This window comes from Halichoeres trimaculatus, unplaced genomic scaffold (genome assembly GCF_033239565.1).
Source record: "Halichoeres trimaculatus isolate MK-OKI-2021-1 unplaced genomic scaffold, fHalTri1.1 fHalTri1_scaffold_10, whole genome shotgun sequence".
NCBI lineage: Eukaryota > Metazoa > Chordata > Actinopteri > Labriformes > Labridae > Halichoeres > Halichoeres trimaculatus.
In genome coordinates, this window is record NW_027437187.1 from 31,519,417 (window position 1) to 31,538,872 (window position 19,456).

Consider the following 19,456-nt stretch of genomic DNA (forward strand, 5'->3'; position numbering starts at 1 on the left):
AGACAGGTGAAAACACCAGCTGCTGCAGATCCTGTTCTGTGTTTTCCTCCTGAATTTTGTCTTTTATACCCCCGTGTATGAAGACGGAAAAACGAGACAGAATTAGTAAGGCAATTAAAAGATTCCGTCACACAAATTAAGGTTTTTGCAGTTAAAGATGGCCAACATCCTAGAAAACTGGTTGTATGTGGAAAAATAGATAATTTTAATGCTTTGCTGCTGTGAATTCTGAGACAAAACATTTGTTGTTGTATCTGCATAGTTTTAAATCAAACCTCTGTGACTGTAAACCAACAAGCTTCTACAGAGGCTTTGTTACAACCAATGAATACAGCTGATTCCTCTTCATTTACATGACATTTTGAAAAATGGAACCAAAATATTAAAAACAGGGAACATTGTCATATTTACCTGATCTAACACAGAAAGAAAGTCATATATAACAGTTATAAGCTCTGAAATAAATAGGAAGGAGCTGTGTGCCCATTCACTCCACTGTTAATACTTATTAGCAATACTGATTGGTCAATCCCCCTTAGCAATAGATTGTTATTCACTATCAGTAAGGTGCTGCCAGGGATTTATTTCTCTGCCCGTTGACACTGTGGTGCCAACATCAGAGAACACACATATAACAGATTTTGACACAAGTTCCACCCCACCATTTTAATACACTGTGGGGTTGATATGAAATGTTGCACATTCACATGGTTATAGTAGGATTAGCACTTTTTCTTCCAGGTATTGGTCATGTACATATTTACGTTAACATGCAGCGGTGTTCATGTGACTGTACAGACTGCATGCTTCATCAGCTCTAATAATGATACTTTGTCTTTTGTATTATTGTAGGTAATGCTGGTAATCTTAAACCTGAGACTGCTGTTACACATTTTGGAATCTAAATTATCTATTTTAAATCACAAGAGATTTAAACTGTACTGTTAGCATTATAAGCCTTTATAGATCAAAGTGTGTTGACTAAAAGTTCCTGTTTTTGCCCCTGACAAATTCAGATTATTTTAGGTGTCTGACATTAAAAAAAGGATCCCTACAGAGAGACAGCTGTTAATTACAGTAAATTTTTAACTACAAACAGCTCCCCCAAGACTACAATACACAGATTGGATATTTGGACATAGTCTCTGTGACATCACCCATTTGTTTTTAAATACAGAGTTTTGATGCCTATTGGTAATGGTGAACTCTACCAAGCTTTATTGTCTGCTTGTCAGACAAGTGACTGTGCTTATATGGGCAAAACTTAGAAATTAAAAAAAAAACTTTGATAATGACATTCTTTAAAAAATTCACCTCCTGTGCAGTGTGCCAATAGAATAAAAGGGTTTTCAGACCTAATAGTTTTTATTTTCTTTTACCAGGCTGTAAACATATTAATTTTTGCTTTAAATGTGTCCAGATGTCGTTTTATTATTTTTGTTTTGGTGTGTTTTGGTTTTCGTTTTTTTTTTTGTTGTTGTTGTTTTTGGACAACCAGCCTCAAGAGAAATCTTCTAGAACTGCAGGTTTTAGCACTTGGTCTGAGGGTGCAGCTCAATCACTGGGGTTCTAGAATGCTTCTCTATCTAAAATGTTCCTCAGAAACATCATTTCTGGTATGATGTCACAACATTCCGGAACTCTCTACCTCTGGATGTTTAAACAACAAGCCCTCTCTGTGTTCTGAAAATGTGACTTGAGACTTTTCCCATCTCAAAATCTAGACTGAAGTTCAAAGTCAAATGTTTCACTCAAGCGGCAACCTCCAGTCTGAGAATATGAGAAAATGCTTGAGTGCTAAAATCTGCTGTTTCTCAAATGTCCGCTTGAGGCTGGCTCTGGAAGTAGCGGAAGTCACACACACACCAAGCCAAAAAAAAACATTTTCAAAGCAGAAATTAACCTATTTACAGCTTGGTTCAAAAAATGTCTCCTGTCTGAGTCGCTAATTTTACTACCGGCTCCCAATGTACTGGGGGTGAACTTCTTTCTAACGCGGCCGTTCAGAGGATATTAAGATTGCAAGCTCCCCCGATAAGAGGCACAGCTGAGGGTCCCGTGACGGCCGGCGCCCTATGGCTGTAGGCGAAGCCATTGCCACTACCAATATGGCCGCTATAGCCCATGTGCTTCATTTTCCGTTTCAGAAACAGATGGGTGACGTCGGCGCGACTACGTCCATGTTTTATACAGTCTATGGTTTCACTTCAACTTTTTGTACAATTTTATTTCATCTAAATTTCACTGGTTTTGATATTTTTTCTTAATTCATTTATCTTTTTTTGCATTGATTACAAACAATTTTCTAAAAACATCTTATTTCACTTTAAATTTTGAACTGTTCTATCTCTTTATCATAAGGCACTTTGGGCTGCATGCTTTTGAGTATGTAATGTGCTTGTGAATTTACGTTAAGTGGAAAACAAACTCTCATAGCAGCTAGGGACAGGTTGACCAAATGTTTGTCAAACTTGTGCTTTTCTCACTGGAGCTCAGTGGTTTGAGGAGAGTGATGTTACAGCAGCTAAAAATAATAGAAACCTCCCAGAACAAAATGTCAGTATTGTAGGGATCCTTTTCTGCAATGTTGTTAGACACTTCTATAGGTGGCAAAAAACAACTTTTAGGACCTACTTTGATCTATCAAGACTGATATTGCAGTCATAAAAACACATTTTACTGCAAGATAACTACAAAAATGATATATTCAACCATTAGTTATTTAGAGCCCTGGTTTAAATTTACCTGAACTACCCTTTAACGCAACAACTGTAAGTCGATCGAACCTACAACACACAACAAAAAGAATCAGAGCAGGAAGATATCTCCGATCTCAGCGGTAACACTTAGAAGGTATTATATGTGCCATTTACACTCATTAAATAAGTGACCACACAGGGTCAGAAGTTATCAAAATTGGCTTTATGAAGCCAACTCTAGCAAAGTGACATTTTTCTACAGAGGAAAGGTGGAACCATGTTTTGAAATATTACCCCAGACTCACCATACATTAGAATAGCTTAATGTGCATAAATAAGCTGCCACAAAAGCATTTCAAATCAGACTTTGTTGCATGGATTTGATTCCTTATTTTCTTTTTCTGATTACAATAGCAGTTCACCACTGTGACGTAGACTGATGTGAGAGCAGCATGTAAAGTAAACAAATCTAATTTGTTAAAAACAGACTAATGAACTGTAAAACCTGCGTCATGTGGCTGAAAATACAACTTTTCTTCAACAAGAGTTAGGACACTGAGTGAGGTGTGAATAAAAACAGAATTTGATGGTTTGAAAATCATTTTTGAAGCTATAAATAATGCAGGAAACTGAAGAATATCTTTGTTTCATGATAGATATATGCTAGCAACACATCTGAAACAGCCTAAACTGCAGACAAGCTAGTTCAAAATCTGGACTCTTCTACTACAGAACCATGCTGTTGTAAAATTAACAAAATGTTGTCGGGAATTGTTTAGCTAAAATTTGTAAGATCAACCAGGGAGGATTTTTTTCCCCTCTTCTCTTTAGAGCAGACACGGCGTCCATGATTCCCAAAAAGAATGCTAGATTTTGAGTAATCCGTCTAAGGAGCAGTTTTTTACTTCCCCTCTATCCACCTAAGATCCAGAGAAGTCTCTGCTGTTTCTGGATTTATACAGTTTGAACCTGCATTTACAGATGCAGTTGTGGGTTTCTGAGCCCATGCGGTGACTCCCACTACAGAGTTGCGTCTGTTCTTTAATGCAGTGCTGGCTGAGAGCCTGAAGATCACGTCCATCCAGTCTTGGTTTTGGTTTTGTACAGATATTTCCCCAGATTCTCTGACTCTTTATTGATATTTTATTCCTTAGACGATGAATTAAATCAAAAGTAGACTTTGAATGATTTTTTTAAACCATCAAAATCTGTTTTTATCAACAACGTCCCCTCATTTTATGATTTGGGGAGGTAAGACTTAAAGAGTTCACTCTGATTGGCAGTGAAACAGATGGTGAATGGAAGACCAAAGTGCTTCTTCAAATAATCAAACGCAATAAACAAAGTGAAAGGCACTCGCAAAAATATATTAAAATCTAATAAAGTCAATCTGTTAATGAACAATATATGAATATACACTTTTTTTCCAGTAAAGGCCATTTCACACCAAGTCTGAAATGTACATATAAATACCTATTTTCCTCTAAAGACTAAACATCCAACCTCTCCTTCAGTCTCCAGTCTGTTACTGATTTAAGAATACTGACTATCATTAGTTAAAAACTTGGTGTGAAAGGCCTTAAGGCACGATAAAAGACCAACAACATTCAGAAGAAATAATCATCAAAGGGGTCCAAAAAGGAACAAAAGTCTCTTTCACAGTGCGACACTGTTGGCATTAGCTTGTTGTGCTTAGTAGAAAAGAAAAAAGGTGTTTCCTCCCAACCGAAGGGAAACCAGAGTCTCAGAGGGTCAAAGGTCAGACAGGAGGCTCCTGTACCCGGAAGAAGTGTCTGGACGTACACAGTGATGGAATAAAAACAAAGAGCAAAAAACAAAGATCTTCATATATTCAGAGAGTTCTAAGAATTGTGCGAGAAACTGCTCCTGCCTGAAGAACGGTCAGTCCACTCTGAAGGACTGGCGATCTCGATGGGGTCAAACTGAGGAAAGACCACATAACACAACCTCTGACCCACGTACGTTGCACTCTCTGTGGGGAAACATAAGTCAGAGTTTTACCAACATTTGATAAGAACAATAACAGATGAATGATGTGACAACTGACAAAAAGTGAAGCCAAAATGTTTAAAGCTCCCCCTCCTGGCTGGCTGTGGTACAGGTCATACTGTCAATAATCTTACCAATGAAGTTATAGATGCACTTTGGTTTTTCTTTCCAATGGACGCCCAGGAAGTAGACGGGTACGCCGGTGAGCATGATGACCAAACCAACACCACAAACCACGGGCTCTGAGTAAAGACTGAAACCCAGCAGCACTGCCCAGAACATCAGGTAGCACACAGGGACCAAGAGGTTCACCTGAGGAGAAAACAAGGGGTCAAAGCTTCAGGAGGTTCAGCTCATTCTTGAATTAAATAACTAATGAAAAATAAAAAAAGCTGGAACCTTGATGGGTCGGTACAGGTTGGGTTTCTTCCATCGGTAGTACAACAGGCCTGCGATGGTGACGCCGTAGGACAGGTAGTTGATGAAGGAGACGTAGTTGATCAGGTTGTGCGTCTCTCCAATGCAGAGAATAACAATGGTGGCAGCACACTGGAAACACAACAGGGTTTAAATAAAGTCCCTTTAACAAACCTAAAACAGACAAAAAACTTATAAACAAAATATATTTAAAAAAGCAATGGAAGAAAAAGGCTGCTGTAATGAGAACTAAAAAGCCTAAAAAAAAATCTAAGATATCACATTTTTTTCTGTATGTAGAATCAGAGGTCTGAGTTCTTTCAAAGAATTGTGAATGCAATTTGAGATATGATTCTAAACTCACTTTTTCTCTTATAAATTTGAGACTGAAAACAGACATCTGACTTTAATTCTTACACAACTATTTCAATTTTAACATTTTGTCTTTGAAATTATTAGATTAGTCGGAATTCAAACTCTTTACTAAATTTTTTTTTCTTTACTTCAATTTAAATCTAAGGATCCTCACATCTTCTCAGACATCTAACCCTTTTCTTAAAAATCCAGCTAAATACACAGACTCTTCACTTTTTACTGCTGATTAAGAGATCAAAAACAGAAATTTGACCTTAATCCCCCAAAAATCTGACTTTTAACTTTAGTTTAATTTAGAATTTTGTAATTTTCTTAGAGCTTAAAGATGAGGAGAGACCTCTTATTTCAATCTTAGAATTTTGACTTTTTCTCATAGAATTTTGTCATTAAAGACAACATTTTTGCTTTTTTTCTTCAGATTTTGACCTTTTTCCTTGGGTTCCTTTTCTCAGAGTTCTGAGACTAATTTTTCAATTCTAATTCAGTTTTTTTAATTCGGATTTTTTTCTAGATATTTGATAACTTACATTCCACAGTTATACTCAATTTCAAGAGCGCTTATGCTTTTATTTTTTCCACTTCTTATACATGTAATTTCTTACATCTTTAATTTTATAGCCTCTTACATTTTTATATTTTTTTTTTATAATTTTATTTTTTTTGTAATTTCTCAAATCTTGCAATTATTTATTTTGTACTTTCTATTTCAACTTTTTGATGGAGTAGCAGTAACAAAAAAGCAATTTCTCCTCAGGGATTAACAAAGTATTCCGGATTCTGTTTTAGTCTCACAATTGCAACTTTAATCTAAAAATTCTGACTTTTTCTCAGAGTTCCAACTTTTTATGAATAGAGAAAAACCAAACTTTTAGTGGCCTTCAACACTTTTCATACATACATACAACCTTTTTTTTACTTAAATCTAAATGATAGATACAAACAGACCTTATTTTGCCTTTAGATTCTTTAAAGACTCAGATCTTTGTTCTCAGGTTGAGGCCTGTTTCTATCAAGTGTCATGAGATATTGTGACTAGATGACATAAGGTGAAATCGGTAGGATCTGACTCTATGCAATAATGTTGCTACATTTCTTTTGATTTCATTGTGAAAAATTCTCCTAGCGGTGCAGAAAGACTTCATAAGAGAGACAACAGGCCCCATATGGAAGAATCTACAATATGAAAACATGTTTTTAAATATATAGATGTGCTTAATCTAGCAGAGGAAGCAATGTGGTTGTACTTACGCAGACCAGCAGGGCGGGAATAGGTGTGCAGCTCTTATAATGGATCATAGCCAGCAGACTGGGCAGATGACCCTCTCTGGCTCCAGAGAAACACAACCTGCAGACACACATCACAAGAAGTCAGCGGTAATATTTCAGCAGAGAGTGAACATAAAGAGGCGTGAGAGCAGCCAGCTTCACCTGGAGGAGGTGAACAGGTAGCCGTTGATCCCTCCGAATGTGGAGAGGGCGACAGAGATCGGCATGATGACGGAGAACATCCCGAGCAGTTTCTCTCCAAACGTCTGTAGAGGAGAATGACAGATTTACTGACTGTTGTTTACAGATCTTTCAACACATCAACATGATGCTTTTGTTTCCTGTGGACGCAATATTTCAACTGTTCAGGAGGGAAATAACTGATCATCGTGGAGCCACTTTACTCACTACAGCCACGGCATTGGATGACAGCAGCTCGTCAGGTGACATGGAGGAGAAGTAGGCGATGTTGGTGAGCGTGTACACAAAGGTCACCAATGGTATGGAGATGTAGATGGCGCGAGGGAGATTCCTGACCACGCCCACACAAACATACACACACATAAACACACACACCATGCACAGATGATAGTCGAACGAAAAAATCAATCAACATGCATGAATGTTGATCAAGAAGAATCGAACATTTATGAAATTGTCCGAAACAGAAAAGTTAACAAATGTTGCAAAACTGAAAAATGAGCAAAATAAACGTAGCGCAGTAGGTGAGGAAGTTTGTCTTAGAAGTTAAAGATGCTGAAGCGTAAGTATTCACCGTCTAGGTTCAACCACCTCCTCTGTGACGTAGTTGAGGAAGTTCCAGCCACTGAAGGCAAAGGAAGCCTGCAGGAAGGCCAAGGCGATCTGCCCGACTGACGGCGTCCTGTCCATGGAGAAAGCCACCTGCGGGGTCAGAGCCTCGTAGTTCCCTGGAGTAAAAGTGGAGGTTTGAGTTTGTCTTCAGTTGGACTACAGGTCACGACACAAATCTACAGCTCTGTGACTTCTTAATCTTACCATTGCAGATCTGGACCAGTCCCACCACAATAATGAGACCCAGAGCCATCAGTTTCCCCACCGTGAAGACGTCTTGGATCCTGGTTGCCAAACGAACGCTAGAGCAGTTCACCCACGTCAGTAGCACTGAGGAGAAAGACACACTCCATCAGGGATACAGTCAGATGAGAAAATCCTACACAGGTGATGGAATCAATTATTTTTTCTGCACTATCCAAAAATGTTTGCAGAGACAAACATAAACATTGAACACAATTTCTATACTTTATCCTCCGTCACCAACAAGATTTACATCTCAATATGGCCGCCCTTTGCCTCTATCATAGCTTGGAGACGACCTGGCACTGCCTGGCTTGAGCGCCGCACTGTCTCTGCATCAAGTTTTGACCATGGCTTCATCAGAGCTGTCTTCAAAGCGGTGACACTGCTGTGAGATACTCTTGAGACCTCCCTCTCCAGGACAGACCAGATCGCAAAGTCCATTGGATTGATGTCCAGACATGACGGAGGCCACTTGTTCTTGTCCCAGAAGCCAGGAAAGTGCTGCTTGCGCCATCTCCTGCAGCATCATTTTCCCCTGTCAAGCCATTTTTTCTTAGAAGCGGCTGAAATCAGTTGTCCGTGATGCATTTTTACAGCTTTCAGTCCAAGATCCTGTTTGACGATTCTTCTCAGTGAAGTTCTTGAGATGTTCACTTCCTTTGCTGTTGCCCTCATGTTCCTGCAAGGATTCCTTTGGATTCTCTTCCTCACCATTTCAACAACCCTTTTGGTCCGGACTGAACGTTTTCTTCCAGGGATTGGCTTGCTGGTGGTATTGCCAGTCTCCTTGTATAATTTTATGACATTGTAGACAGTCTTTCAACAAACATCCACCTTTTTCATGATTTGCATTGTTGTCAGTCCAGCCTCCTTCAAGGCTACTGGTTGCGGTTACCCTTCGATGCCATACTCGATGATCATTAGGAGTAAACAAATGAACTCGGGTACATCAAAAGCTCTGCCTTTTAAGAGAAACTATCCAAAATTTTAAGTTTCTAGGACAAAAGCTGAGCAAACAAAATAGAGATATACAATGGGTAAATCTTTCTGGCCCACCCTGTACTGCACTGTCCTTAACCTCATTTTCTATGTCTTTTAAAGGAAAACATTAAAGCATACAGGTAGAGCATCCAGCCTTACCTAGCAGCAAGAATTTTCACCTTGGCCTCAACTTGTCTTTCTTCCTTCCAACATCTTTCCTCAGATTGTTTTCCTCATGTTTTATCTCTCCTCTTTTGCTTTCTTCAAAAAAAAAATGAGTAGAGACAGGTAGGGCATACAGCCTACCCAAGCAGGGGTGACTTCTGGCCTGTTTGTCGGTCTTTCCACATCTCTCCGAAGACTCCTCCCCTGAGTTCTCTTCCTTATCTTTTACTTCTTGTTATATTTGAAAGTAGGTGGAGGTAGAGCATCCAGCCTGAACACAGCAGTGATCAAGTTCAGGTGTTTCAACTAAGCTCTGCATTCCCTGTTTCTGTTCTAACATCTCTGTACTTCTCCCTTAATTCTTTTCTTCTATCTTCATTTACTTCATGAAAATTTGGATGGAGGTAGAGCGTCCAGCCCAACCAGACATGGATGAATTCTGGCTTGTCACTGAAACTCCGCCCTCACCTGGTTCCACACTCAGGGTGTTGGGGCCATTAGGGACCAGTGATGTCAGGACTGTCAAAACCTCACATCAGCAAAGGTAGGGAATGCTGAAGATGGGATCCCTTTTGGGTCTGTGGTGGTTATTACTGGCTTTGTGATGGGTTATGTAACTCATCAGTGGGGGTGAAATGTGAGGCTGTCTTGACTGAGCACTCATCCTTTTCTTTAGAGCATGAGTACTAGTGTTTATTCAGTAAAGGGGCCCCAATAAATCTGTGTAGCATTGTTTCATTGAGCAGATAAACCTCTTCAGGGGCCACATCCAAGTTTGCAAAATCAGTTGTGAGTTTAAACTGAAAATGACCACAGTGACAGAATGAAACTGTCAAGATATTTTCTTAGATTCGACAAACTTTCTGCAAATGTCCCAGAAACGACTCAACACAACTTCTTCTAGGTCTTCCAAACTGTTTTTAAAATGTGGTTCAGGTATCGGTATAAAGTTCCTGCATCATGGACCCGGTGCTGGTGCTCCTGTTGATGGTGGGCGGCAGCAGCCAGTTGCCATGGGAGGCAGGAATGTGGGAAAGAGGCGAGTGAGGGAGGGCATGATTGTTTCACCTCGTCCATCACTGTCACCAGCTCTCTCTCATGGTGGCCTCACTCTGCGGCACAAAGACGAGCTGTCAGCGCCACAAAACAAACCACTTCCGCTGCAAAGTGCAAACAAAACGTGGCCAGGAGCCCCTCTACGCACACACACACACCAATGTCCCCAAGGAGGCCGGGCCGCGCTCACGTTTCAGCATCCATCCTCCTCCAAAAAAACAAGTGTGAATGACGGAGTCAGAGACGAGGAATCACACGCTGGAGTCCCGCTGTTTCACCTCGCAGACGGGGTCTCAGGCCAGACGTTATTTACTCCATGGTGTGACAAAGAGGTGGAGTGGATTAATGGACGGCCTTGCAGGTACTTCAGGCAACAGTCCAAGCAATTAGGCAGCTTGACAGGTCCATGCTGATCAATGCAATGTGGCCTCAGGGCGGTGAAACACTGAAGTACTTTATGGCTCTCTGGCTTAGTCTCTACTCTTCATGGATTCCCTTTTCATACAATCAATATTTGATGGGAGGCCTTAAATTTTAGAGGAGTGCAGAAGCTCTCTGCTGCTTCCCTAAAACCCAACGCAATGCTCTGTAATATCTGATCTCCTTTATTTGAGCTTTTCTACAGAGGTTGGAGAGGTGTGTGCAAATATCCAACAATGCATGATTAGATATTTCTAAAACCTGACAACACAAATGTAGAATCAGTGCAGGTAGGATTGGGCGCAAGGGAAATGCACGATATTTTCTTATTAGGATTCAGCAAACTCTAATATGAACTATGAGCTGCATAACTCAATAATTGGGATTCTTTCATGGCACTACTGGACATTTATAAGCTACATTAGCCCCAAGCTTCTCCACTCCAGACATCGTCTCCCTCATCGTGTCTCCAGCTCCCCCCCTCCTCTTAAAGCGATGCTGTGCATTATTTACTACCGCCATAAAAGAGGTTTTTAAAAGCCTGCAAGCCTGGAGTTACATAACAGAGAAGCTGCGTGTGACCACTTCCCTTCTGGTGCTCGTGCAAAAGAAATGGACCAGTAGTTTATTAATGAGCCGGGGTATAATCAGAATTATAAATTCAAAGGGGACATATCATGCTGATCCCTGATTTAATACTTACATATAATATAATAAATTTGAAAACAAGACCTTTCACCCCCTGAATTTTCAAAAAATGAGATATTGTATTTTTTTCTGATATCCTAGAACGAGATTTGATGCCTCTGAAAATAGGTCATTGCCAGTTGGCTGCGAGATTTCGACCGTCGTGACGACACGAGGATCCTTTCTTTTTATTGGAGTAATCTGATAAAGCAGCTCCTCCTCTGTGATGTCAGTCAGTCACACAACCACCACCGAGGGATACACCCACCAAGAGGAGAGTATAAATACAGCTCCCTACCAGCTCTGGCTAACTTGACTGAGTGCTGGATGCAGGGACTCTGCTCTGCTGAGCAGCTCGGCTTTACATGGTGAATTAGCAGTTAAAACACTGTAGTTTTAGCAGACGTCGTAATACTTGTGAGACTGTGATATTTGCATGCTTGTTCTGACATACACTGTGAACCTGGACCACAATAATTCTGCGGTAATAACATAGTGATGAACTGATGGTAGAGGCGATCTTTAGACGACACTTTCAGCATGATGGATAAAACAGACAGAGAAAAGTGAAGGAGCAGGATGGAGCCCTGTTATAGAAATAGTTTATTGGTGAAGTCTGACTATATTTCCTCGTGTAAACTATACATGTTACAGTACCGGTTTGACTCACCACACTGAAGCGTCCTGAGATGATCTGTGTCGAGGTGGATTTTCTTCCTCCTGAGCTGCAGAACCGTCCGGGTCTGACTCAGGGTCCAATACAAAAGGACGTATCCTACACTCTGCCATTTTATTAGTGCTATCAATGCCTGACGGTGAAGTTTTGGCAAACAGCAAACTCGCTCGGTCTGCCCCATCCAATATGGTGATTTTGTAAATACTGCCATGCAGCAAAAACCGCCCCCTGGCTCTACCCCCTCCGCCCCTCTGATAGAACTGACCAATCAGAGCACAAAGGGCTGTGATGTTGCAAGGTTACTGGAGGTCATTCTCGAAACGGAGCGTTTCAACGAGATCTTCAGAATGGCCTAAAATGAGGATATTGAGAACGCTATTGTGGGGCAATGAAAGAACTAAATGACTTGTACTGAGGACAGAAATGCTTTACAGGCATCCTAGTCTGGCATAGTGAAAAGGAGAAACAAGCATGATATGTCCCCTTTAAGGAAACAAGCAGAACAGAGGAATACCACCAGGAAGTAAGATACAATGGAGCACAACCAACTGAAAGCATGTCAGACACAGTCCTGAACAATTTTACCACCATGAATGTAAAAGAAAAATACCATCATCATGTAGAACTGATAGTTGTCAAAGTGACTCACAGAGACAGGTGGCAGACAGCATCCGTGTGGCCATGTAAGGAGGGACACAGTTTGGGAAGACGGGCTGCAGGACGTAGCTGGAGAAGGTGAGGGCGATGACAGCGAGCGTGGTCGGGTACATGATGAGGACAGCACTCCATAACAGGAGGAACCTGGAGGAAAAAAGGATGTTTGACATGAGACAGATTCAGTTACTGAAACGCATTTACAAGGGATGTTTCAGTCATCCAGGACAGTTAAGAGAGTTAATTGAATTGCTTGGCTGTTTTTAAAGGAGGGGTATTGTGTTTTTTAAGCTTTATCCAGTCCCTCCAAGTAGCCTCAGATATTTTAAACCTAAAAACAACCCTAATTTTTTCTTACACTGGTGTTAAAGAAAACACGTTTCTTTCCTCACCCCATCAGACCTCCAAATATCTCTGTGACGTAGGAGTAATCTCCTCCAGATTTGGGGATGGTGACGCCCAGCTCAGCGTAGCAGAGTGAGCCCAGCGCAGCGATGCAGCCTCCCAGAACCCAAACCACCAACGCCAAACCCACGGAGCCCGAGTGCTCTAGGACCCCTTTTGGAGAGATGAAGATCCCAGAGCCGATGATGTTCCCTGGGGAGAGGAGGAGGGAGGCTGGTTGTGATACTGACAGGTGAATGATGAACAAACCAGTGTTGGGTTCTTGACACAGTAACAGATCAATTTTGAGCTGCAGTGAAATTAATTCAAGGGAGTAGTCATGAGAACTTTTGTTTCTCATATATTCAAAGAAAAACTCATGAAATTATGAAACTAAACATTTTGAAAAGTTACGTTAAACAATGAAATTTAAAAGTTTTACTCAAAATCTAACAGTTATAGTCTCAAAGTCATGAGAATTAAATCTTATAAATGACTTCATTCACACAATATTAACAAGTAAAAGGTTATGAGAACAAAATCATGTAGTGATGCTAAACAATGTGACATTAGTCTCATTCCTCTATTCCATAAACGTCATGGATTTATAAGAACAAAAACTGGGAGGTCATACTCATTTTTTACACAGATCTCATATATTTTTTCTGCTTTTTTCATAAATCTACAACAAAAAGTTGCATATGTATGAAAATGTACCGAAACGTAATACATAGATAAGATTTTCTCATGAAGTTGAGACTTTTCTCATAAATTAGCAAAAAGTTATACTGGGCATTGAAAAGTTAAAGGTTATACTTAATGACGTAACATTTGCTCATACACCCAAGACTTTAAATTTATAAATTGAGGTGGGGGAAAAACACATATTTATGAGAAAAGACCTCAGAAAGTTTTCTCATTATTTCAATAAATTTAAAACTGTATTCTAATAATTTCTGAGAATTTTTTTTTGTTTTCATTTTATTTTTCATTTCAAAAACTTTTCTAAGAAATGTTAGACAGGAAGTTACACATTTATTCCAAAAATTATTGAAAAGTTAAACACTGAAAACTCGTAAATTTGTAACTTTATTCTCATGTCTTCATGACTTTCTTCTCATAATTTAAAAGTCACACTGCCATGAGAACAAAATCTTAAAGTAATTCTGAACACTGGAGCATTTTCTCATAATCTCATTCTCTCAAATCTTAAAATCTACAGGAAAAGTCACATATTTATTACATTTATTAGACTCAGAGCTTCAGCAGTTTCATATTGTGACATTTTCTCATGAATCTGATATTTTATTCTCAAACCATTTCAAAAAGTTATACTTGAAATTAAAAAAAAATTCTCATTAAATTTTGAATTGAGTCTCACCAAATAAAACTAAAAGAAGTTACAAAAACATGAGAATAAAACTTAAAAAATTATCAGTATTTGGGCCTTTTCTCAAAAAAAATTCATGAGAAAATTTGCTTAAAAATCAGTCGTTCTGTTGTGTTTCTCATATTCTGAAATTGTGCATAAAAATATAACAGAAACAAACAGCGAATAAAGGAAAAAGTTGCAAAGAGAAGAAACGTCTGCTCTCAGGGCAACTACTCCTGCTGAACTCTGCGTAACACTGAAACTCACCAACTTTTCTTCTTCTTCACTGTGAAAAAGACAGAGGTCGCCTGAGATACTTGAACATCCATACTGTCCCCTTCTCTGAGTTTAAACAGAGGACATTAAAAGACAAAGAGCTCTATAACAGAGTGAGTTAGAGAAGGAGGTAGAGCCCATCACTCAGGCCGGGACAGTCCCTCCAGCCCACAGCCTCAGTATGCAGTGAAGAGTAGCAGCAGATCGCACACATTCAAACTACAGCCCTGTCAGTAGCACAGCAGAAAGCAGCCAAGTGGCACAGACAGCCATTACATAACCCGACATAAATTATCCACTCCGACTGCAGAGGTGGGAAGTGACCGACTCACCTTCTGCATCTCCCTGAAAGTGACACGCAGGAGGAAACACAGAGTGTTGTTGTGTTGCTGCAGAGCGCGGAGCAGCCAGCTCGCTCCCTCTGTGCTCCTTCTGAATGCAAAGGTGCTTCAGCATTCTGCACACAGGACCTTTCTCTTGTTCTACACAAGGATTTTTACTAAAATGCTGCTCAGCTGAGGCTCAGTTAGCCAAAGCATGCACCAAAAAGCAAAGTCAGTGCTCCTGCTGCACACTACAGCTTAAAAACCACCAACTGGATCTTTAACCGTCTCCTCTCCTGAAGCATTTACTTCTTAGACACAAGCATCAATAGAAAACAAAATCTCCAGCAGTGGCTGGACTCGATTTTTGCAGATTTTAGAATGGAAAAGTCTTATTTCATCTGATTCACACACTGATAAGAAAGAGCAGTCACTAGTTTTGGAAGTGTTCTGGTTTTTCTTTGCAATCTGAGTGCTAGCAGCCTGAAGGCCCTGTTTTTGGCCACACTCAGTCCAGTGGCAGAGTAAAGGAGACCTCATGTGACTCATACAGGTGTCAGGGAGAAGGTCTTCTGGCTTGATGAGGCAGGATGCAGAGTCTTCAGTAACTCCAAGAGCTTTTGTTCCAGTATATATTTCTTTTTTTTAATCTGTGCTCTGATTATGTTTTTTGTGTTTCTTGTTTGCACTTTCACATGTGAGATTAAAGAAATTTTCTGCCACACATTATGGGTAATATTCATAAATGCTAAACTGGACAAAAACCTACACAATGCATGAACAATGGACGGTGGAGTTTTGAATCACATCAGTGTTAGATGATGCAGGCAGTCTCAGTGTGTGTTGTTTTTGTGGAAGGGATCTGTTTCAATGAAGGTCTGGTGAGCTGTGTTTCATTACAGAACTTTCAGGGAAGTTTTGAAACTTTGTCAGTTTGTGTTTCAGTTTCTTTAAATGTGTTAAGAGCAAAAAGTAAAACCTGAGATGTACGAATGTGTTCATGAACTACTACTTTTAGAACTTAGATATCAGCTCTAGTTCTTGGGGAGGCTGCAGCGTATTTAAACACAATTAAATGTACAGCTTTTGTAGTGCTTTTTTTTAAATAATATGGGGAGGAGCCATCTTGAATTTTAAAGTAGGGATAGACCGATTATCAGCCAGGCCGATTATCGGGGCTGACATTTGGCATTTTGAAGCATATTGGCATCCCCCCCTGTTTTAAATCCGACGGCTTCCAAGAAACAAATTTAAAACTGCCCTGTTGCGGCTCTAATGCAGCCGCTCCACTGTTTGCAGTCACTACTCAGTCCCCAGCACTGTCCCATCCACAGTACCATCTGATTGGTTACAAATGGAGCCATGGCTTAGGAAACAGCCAATCAGCAGTGCAGTTATTACAGTTATTGCAGTGACATTAAAATTTTGGAAAACTTTATTCACTGTAGAAAACTTTAGCTATTAATCTTTTTAAGTTTCATTTAACTTCATAAAACATGCTGCTGAGTCTGGGAGCTGTTTAATAAACTCATGCTTAAAGGTATGTGAATGACATTCAGTGTTGGAGTCTGTATTGTTCAAAATTTTGACACCAATATTTGCGCTTGGACTGCAAATTAATATTGGCTTCAAATATCAGTTATCAGCCTCCTTGACTACAAATAATCGGTATCGGCCTGGAAAAATCCATATTGGTCTATCTCTAATTCCAAGCTTCTCCAAGTGTCAGAGTCGGAATTATACCGAGAGGAATGCACCATTAGATGCTTTCATCAAATGTTAGTGATGCTCTACAACACTTCAGAAAACACAAGGGCAGTGTTGTTTTTATGATCATTAGATCATCGGTTTCCAGTCCTGCAGTAGCTACATAGACCCACAGTGTAGGCAACAGTCCGGTCAATCCAACGCACAAGTATAAACCAGTTTCAAGCGTAGACATGCCACTGCACCCTGTTTTCTTTATGGAGTTGTCAAGGCAACAAAATCTGGTGTCTTAAAACCAGGAAACAGCTTCACCTCTAAGCTAGCAGCGTGATGTGATTTGCAGCTTTAAAACTCTTAGCTGATATTTTTGAAACCTTGTCTGAAACACAGGATGCTCCATAACCCCCATCCACTGTTGCTACAAAATCGTTTCTCTTTCTAAAAATGACAAATTATGAATCACGACTGTGTCTTTATAGAGTCTGGAAGTTTAGAAAGGGACAAAAAAAATCCCAGCTACGAAAAACTTTTCGGTATACGTTTTGTTTATTATGCCCTTATATGGAGATTCACCAATTTGTGATGTCACGAATTGGAAGGCATGCAGTCTCAAGCACACTCAAGCGTTTTAACTCAATTTTGTGTTACTGGAGGATGAAAAATGTGTGAAGAACTTTTAAAAATTTTAATGGGACTTTACACAGCAGAAACTACAAGGATGAAAATGTTGACGACCACTGGATTGATGTTGGGATTAGTTGCATTTTTTATCTGTGCATGGGCATCTTTAAAATGACTCTACCTGTCTGATAAATCTTAAAAGTAATGTAAAATAATATTTTGATAACTCCATTATATTTTGATCCAACAAGTGATTTCTTTCTGCAGCAGATGGAGGTGCACAGGGCCCTCTGCATGCAGCCTGGCTCTCCTGCAGGCCTCCCCCCACCTCCATTCATCCCTCCATCCCTCCTGCATGCTCGGTGCTCTTATTTACCGTGCTTAGGTGTGTTTAAAGGTCCCTGCTGCTCATTCTGCTCCAGCACACAATCTCCTTCTGCCTGACCACCAGCCGGCTTCTAGACTTCAATTATTTCAGCCACGTAAGCACTACAAGTCAGTTTGAAGTGACCCAGCATGCAAACAAACATGGAGTCCTGCATTTTCTCCAGCTACCAAACTATCATCCTCTTAATGAGACGCTTCATTAGCATTCTCCAGGAGCTTCAGATCATTTCCTGTCACTTTGAGAGACTTTTTAATCACCATGCAGGACACTCTCAGGAGGTAAAACTTGTTCCTGAAACTTCTGCAGTAAAAAGTGATCCATGCATGAGCTCTCGTGTCCCCTTGCCTCACCTATGATGATGGTGCACGCGCTCAGCAGTCCGATCTCCTTCTTGAGCGTCACCCTGTCCGGGATCTTCTTCGTCTTCTTCTTCTTGCCGTCCGTCGCGCTGCCCTGCGGCCGGGAGCGGATGCTGCTGCTGCTGCTGCCGTTCTGTCCCTCCATGTCCGCCTGGTCCCGGGTCCGGTCCGGTCCGTCCAGTCCGCTGTGTCCTCCCAGTCCCAGTACTCCCAGAGCTCCTGTCCTCTCCTCGCTCCGTATTCATGCAGACTGAATGGGCTGCGCTTGCGCAACAACCTGCCGCTGTCCAGGGTAGAATGTTAAATACCCTGGGCTCACCGTGGTGCGTTCAGGGTCGCGAGGAAGAACAGACCGCTGTACTGCCTTCAATTAAGTGTTTTAATGAAGGAATTTATTTTATTTTTATTTTCATTATTATTATTATTATTATTATTATTATTATTATTATTATTATTATTATTATTATTATTTCTAAAGTAAACCATTCTATTAAAATAAAAACACTAAATTCACTTAATCAATACAATCCAAAACTGAATACATTCCCTTGTGGATATTTAAATTAGAATAGAATAGAATAAAACTTTATTGTCAAGTACAACAAAATTGAAGTCACAGCAGCAATCAAGAAAAAAAATGTTAAAAAGTGTATAGAAAGTACAAAAAGGTCCATAAGAAAATAGATGATGACAGTTTGTCCATCATTCTCCAGTTCAGCCAGCCTCCACCTCCACAGGGTCCAGGACTGAGCTTCTTCAGTCATGCTCCATCTCTGTCTCCTGGATCCTGTCTGCTCACAGCAGGTGAAGCTCTTCCAATGTGGTGTTGGTGTCTGGTGTTAGCTCTGTTAGCCATGTCTGTGAATAGCATGATGCTACTCTGTCCTCTGGTATTCCCTCTGTTGCTGGGTTAGCATGGCTAGCTTGTTCATCTTATTGGAGATAGATCTTACGTTCCCAATAACGATGGATGGAAGGACAGGTCAATGTCGTCACTTCTTCGCTCACACTTGAGAACCAGCACGTTGTCCTCACCTCCTTCTCCTCACCTTGTGGGAAAACAGGCCTGACACCAGTTAGCATTGACATGCTATAGGCTGCTAGCAACTGAGTTCACATGTAAATAATGCAGCCATGGTTACATGTAGGAGCCAAAGACAAACACAGGAGCAAAAATAGTAAAAACATCACTGAAGCCACAAAAAGTTTGGTGTCCATGACCAACAGATGAGCCATACAAAGTAATGATCCACTCCAAATACAAAGATTAAGAAAAAGAGACGAAAAAATTACAAGAAATGGACAGAGAAAAGAGAGCTGCTGCAAAAGGCAGCCATAGCCAACAGGGCGGCGCCTAGCCAATTGATAGCAAAATTTAAAAATTGATGAAAAATTAATAGCAGATTAAAAATAATTTTTAAAAATTATACTAGGCAACAGTTTATAAGGCTGTTGCAGTTTTTTTTGTCTACTTTAAAGTGCCAATATGAATTTCACTCTTATAGTTCACGTAAAATGTTTTTTTTTTAATTCAAATTTAAAGTTGAAGTTGAGATTAACC

The 19,456-nt window shown here is 40.2% G+C and overlaps 1 protein-coding gene across 1 annotated transcript; it reads right to left on the bottom strand.

Annotated features, from left to right (window-relative positions):
• Positions 1-1,427: 1,427 nt before the first annotated feature.
• slc7a10b (solute carrier family 7 member 10b) lies at positions 1,428-18,158 on the bottom strand. The gene is made up of 11 exons (XM_074677724.1): positions 17,887-18,158; positions 12,858-13,062; positions 12,461-12,612; positions 7,785-7,910; positions 7,543-7,696; positions 7,176-7,299; positions 6,930-7,033; positions 6,750-6,846; positions 5,109-5,258; positions 4,844-5,021; positions 1,428-4,692 (listed from the first exon to the last, which is right to left on the bottom strand). Exons 1-11 carry the CDS (start codon positions 18,038-18,040, stop codon positions 4,562-4,564), a joined length of 1,575 nt encoding a protein of 524 aa, XP_074533825.1. The 5' UTR covers positions 18,041-18,158; the 3' UTR covers positions 1,428-4,561.
• Positions 18,159-19,456: the final 1,298 nt, after the last annotated feature.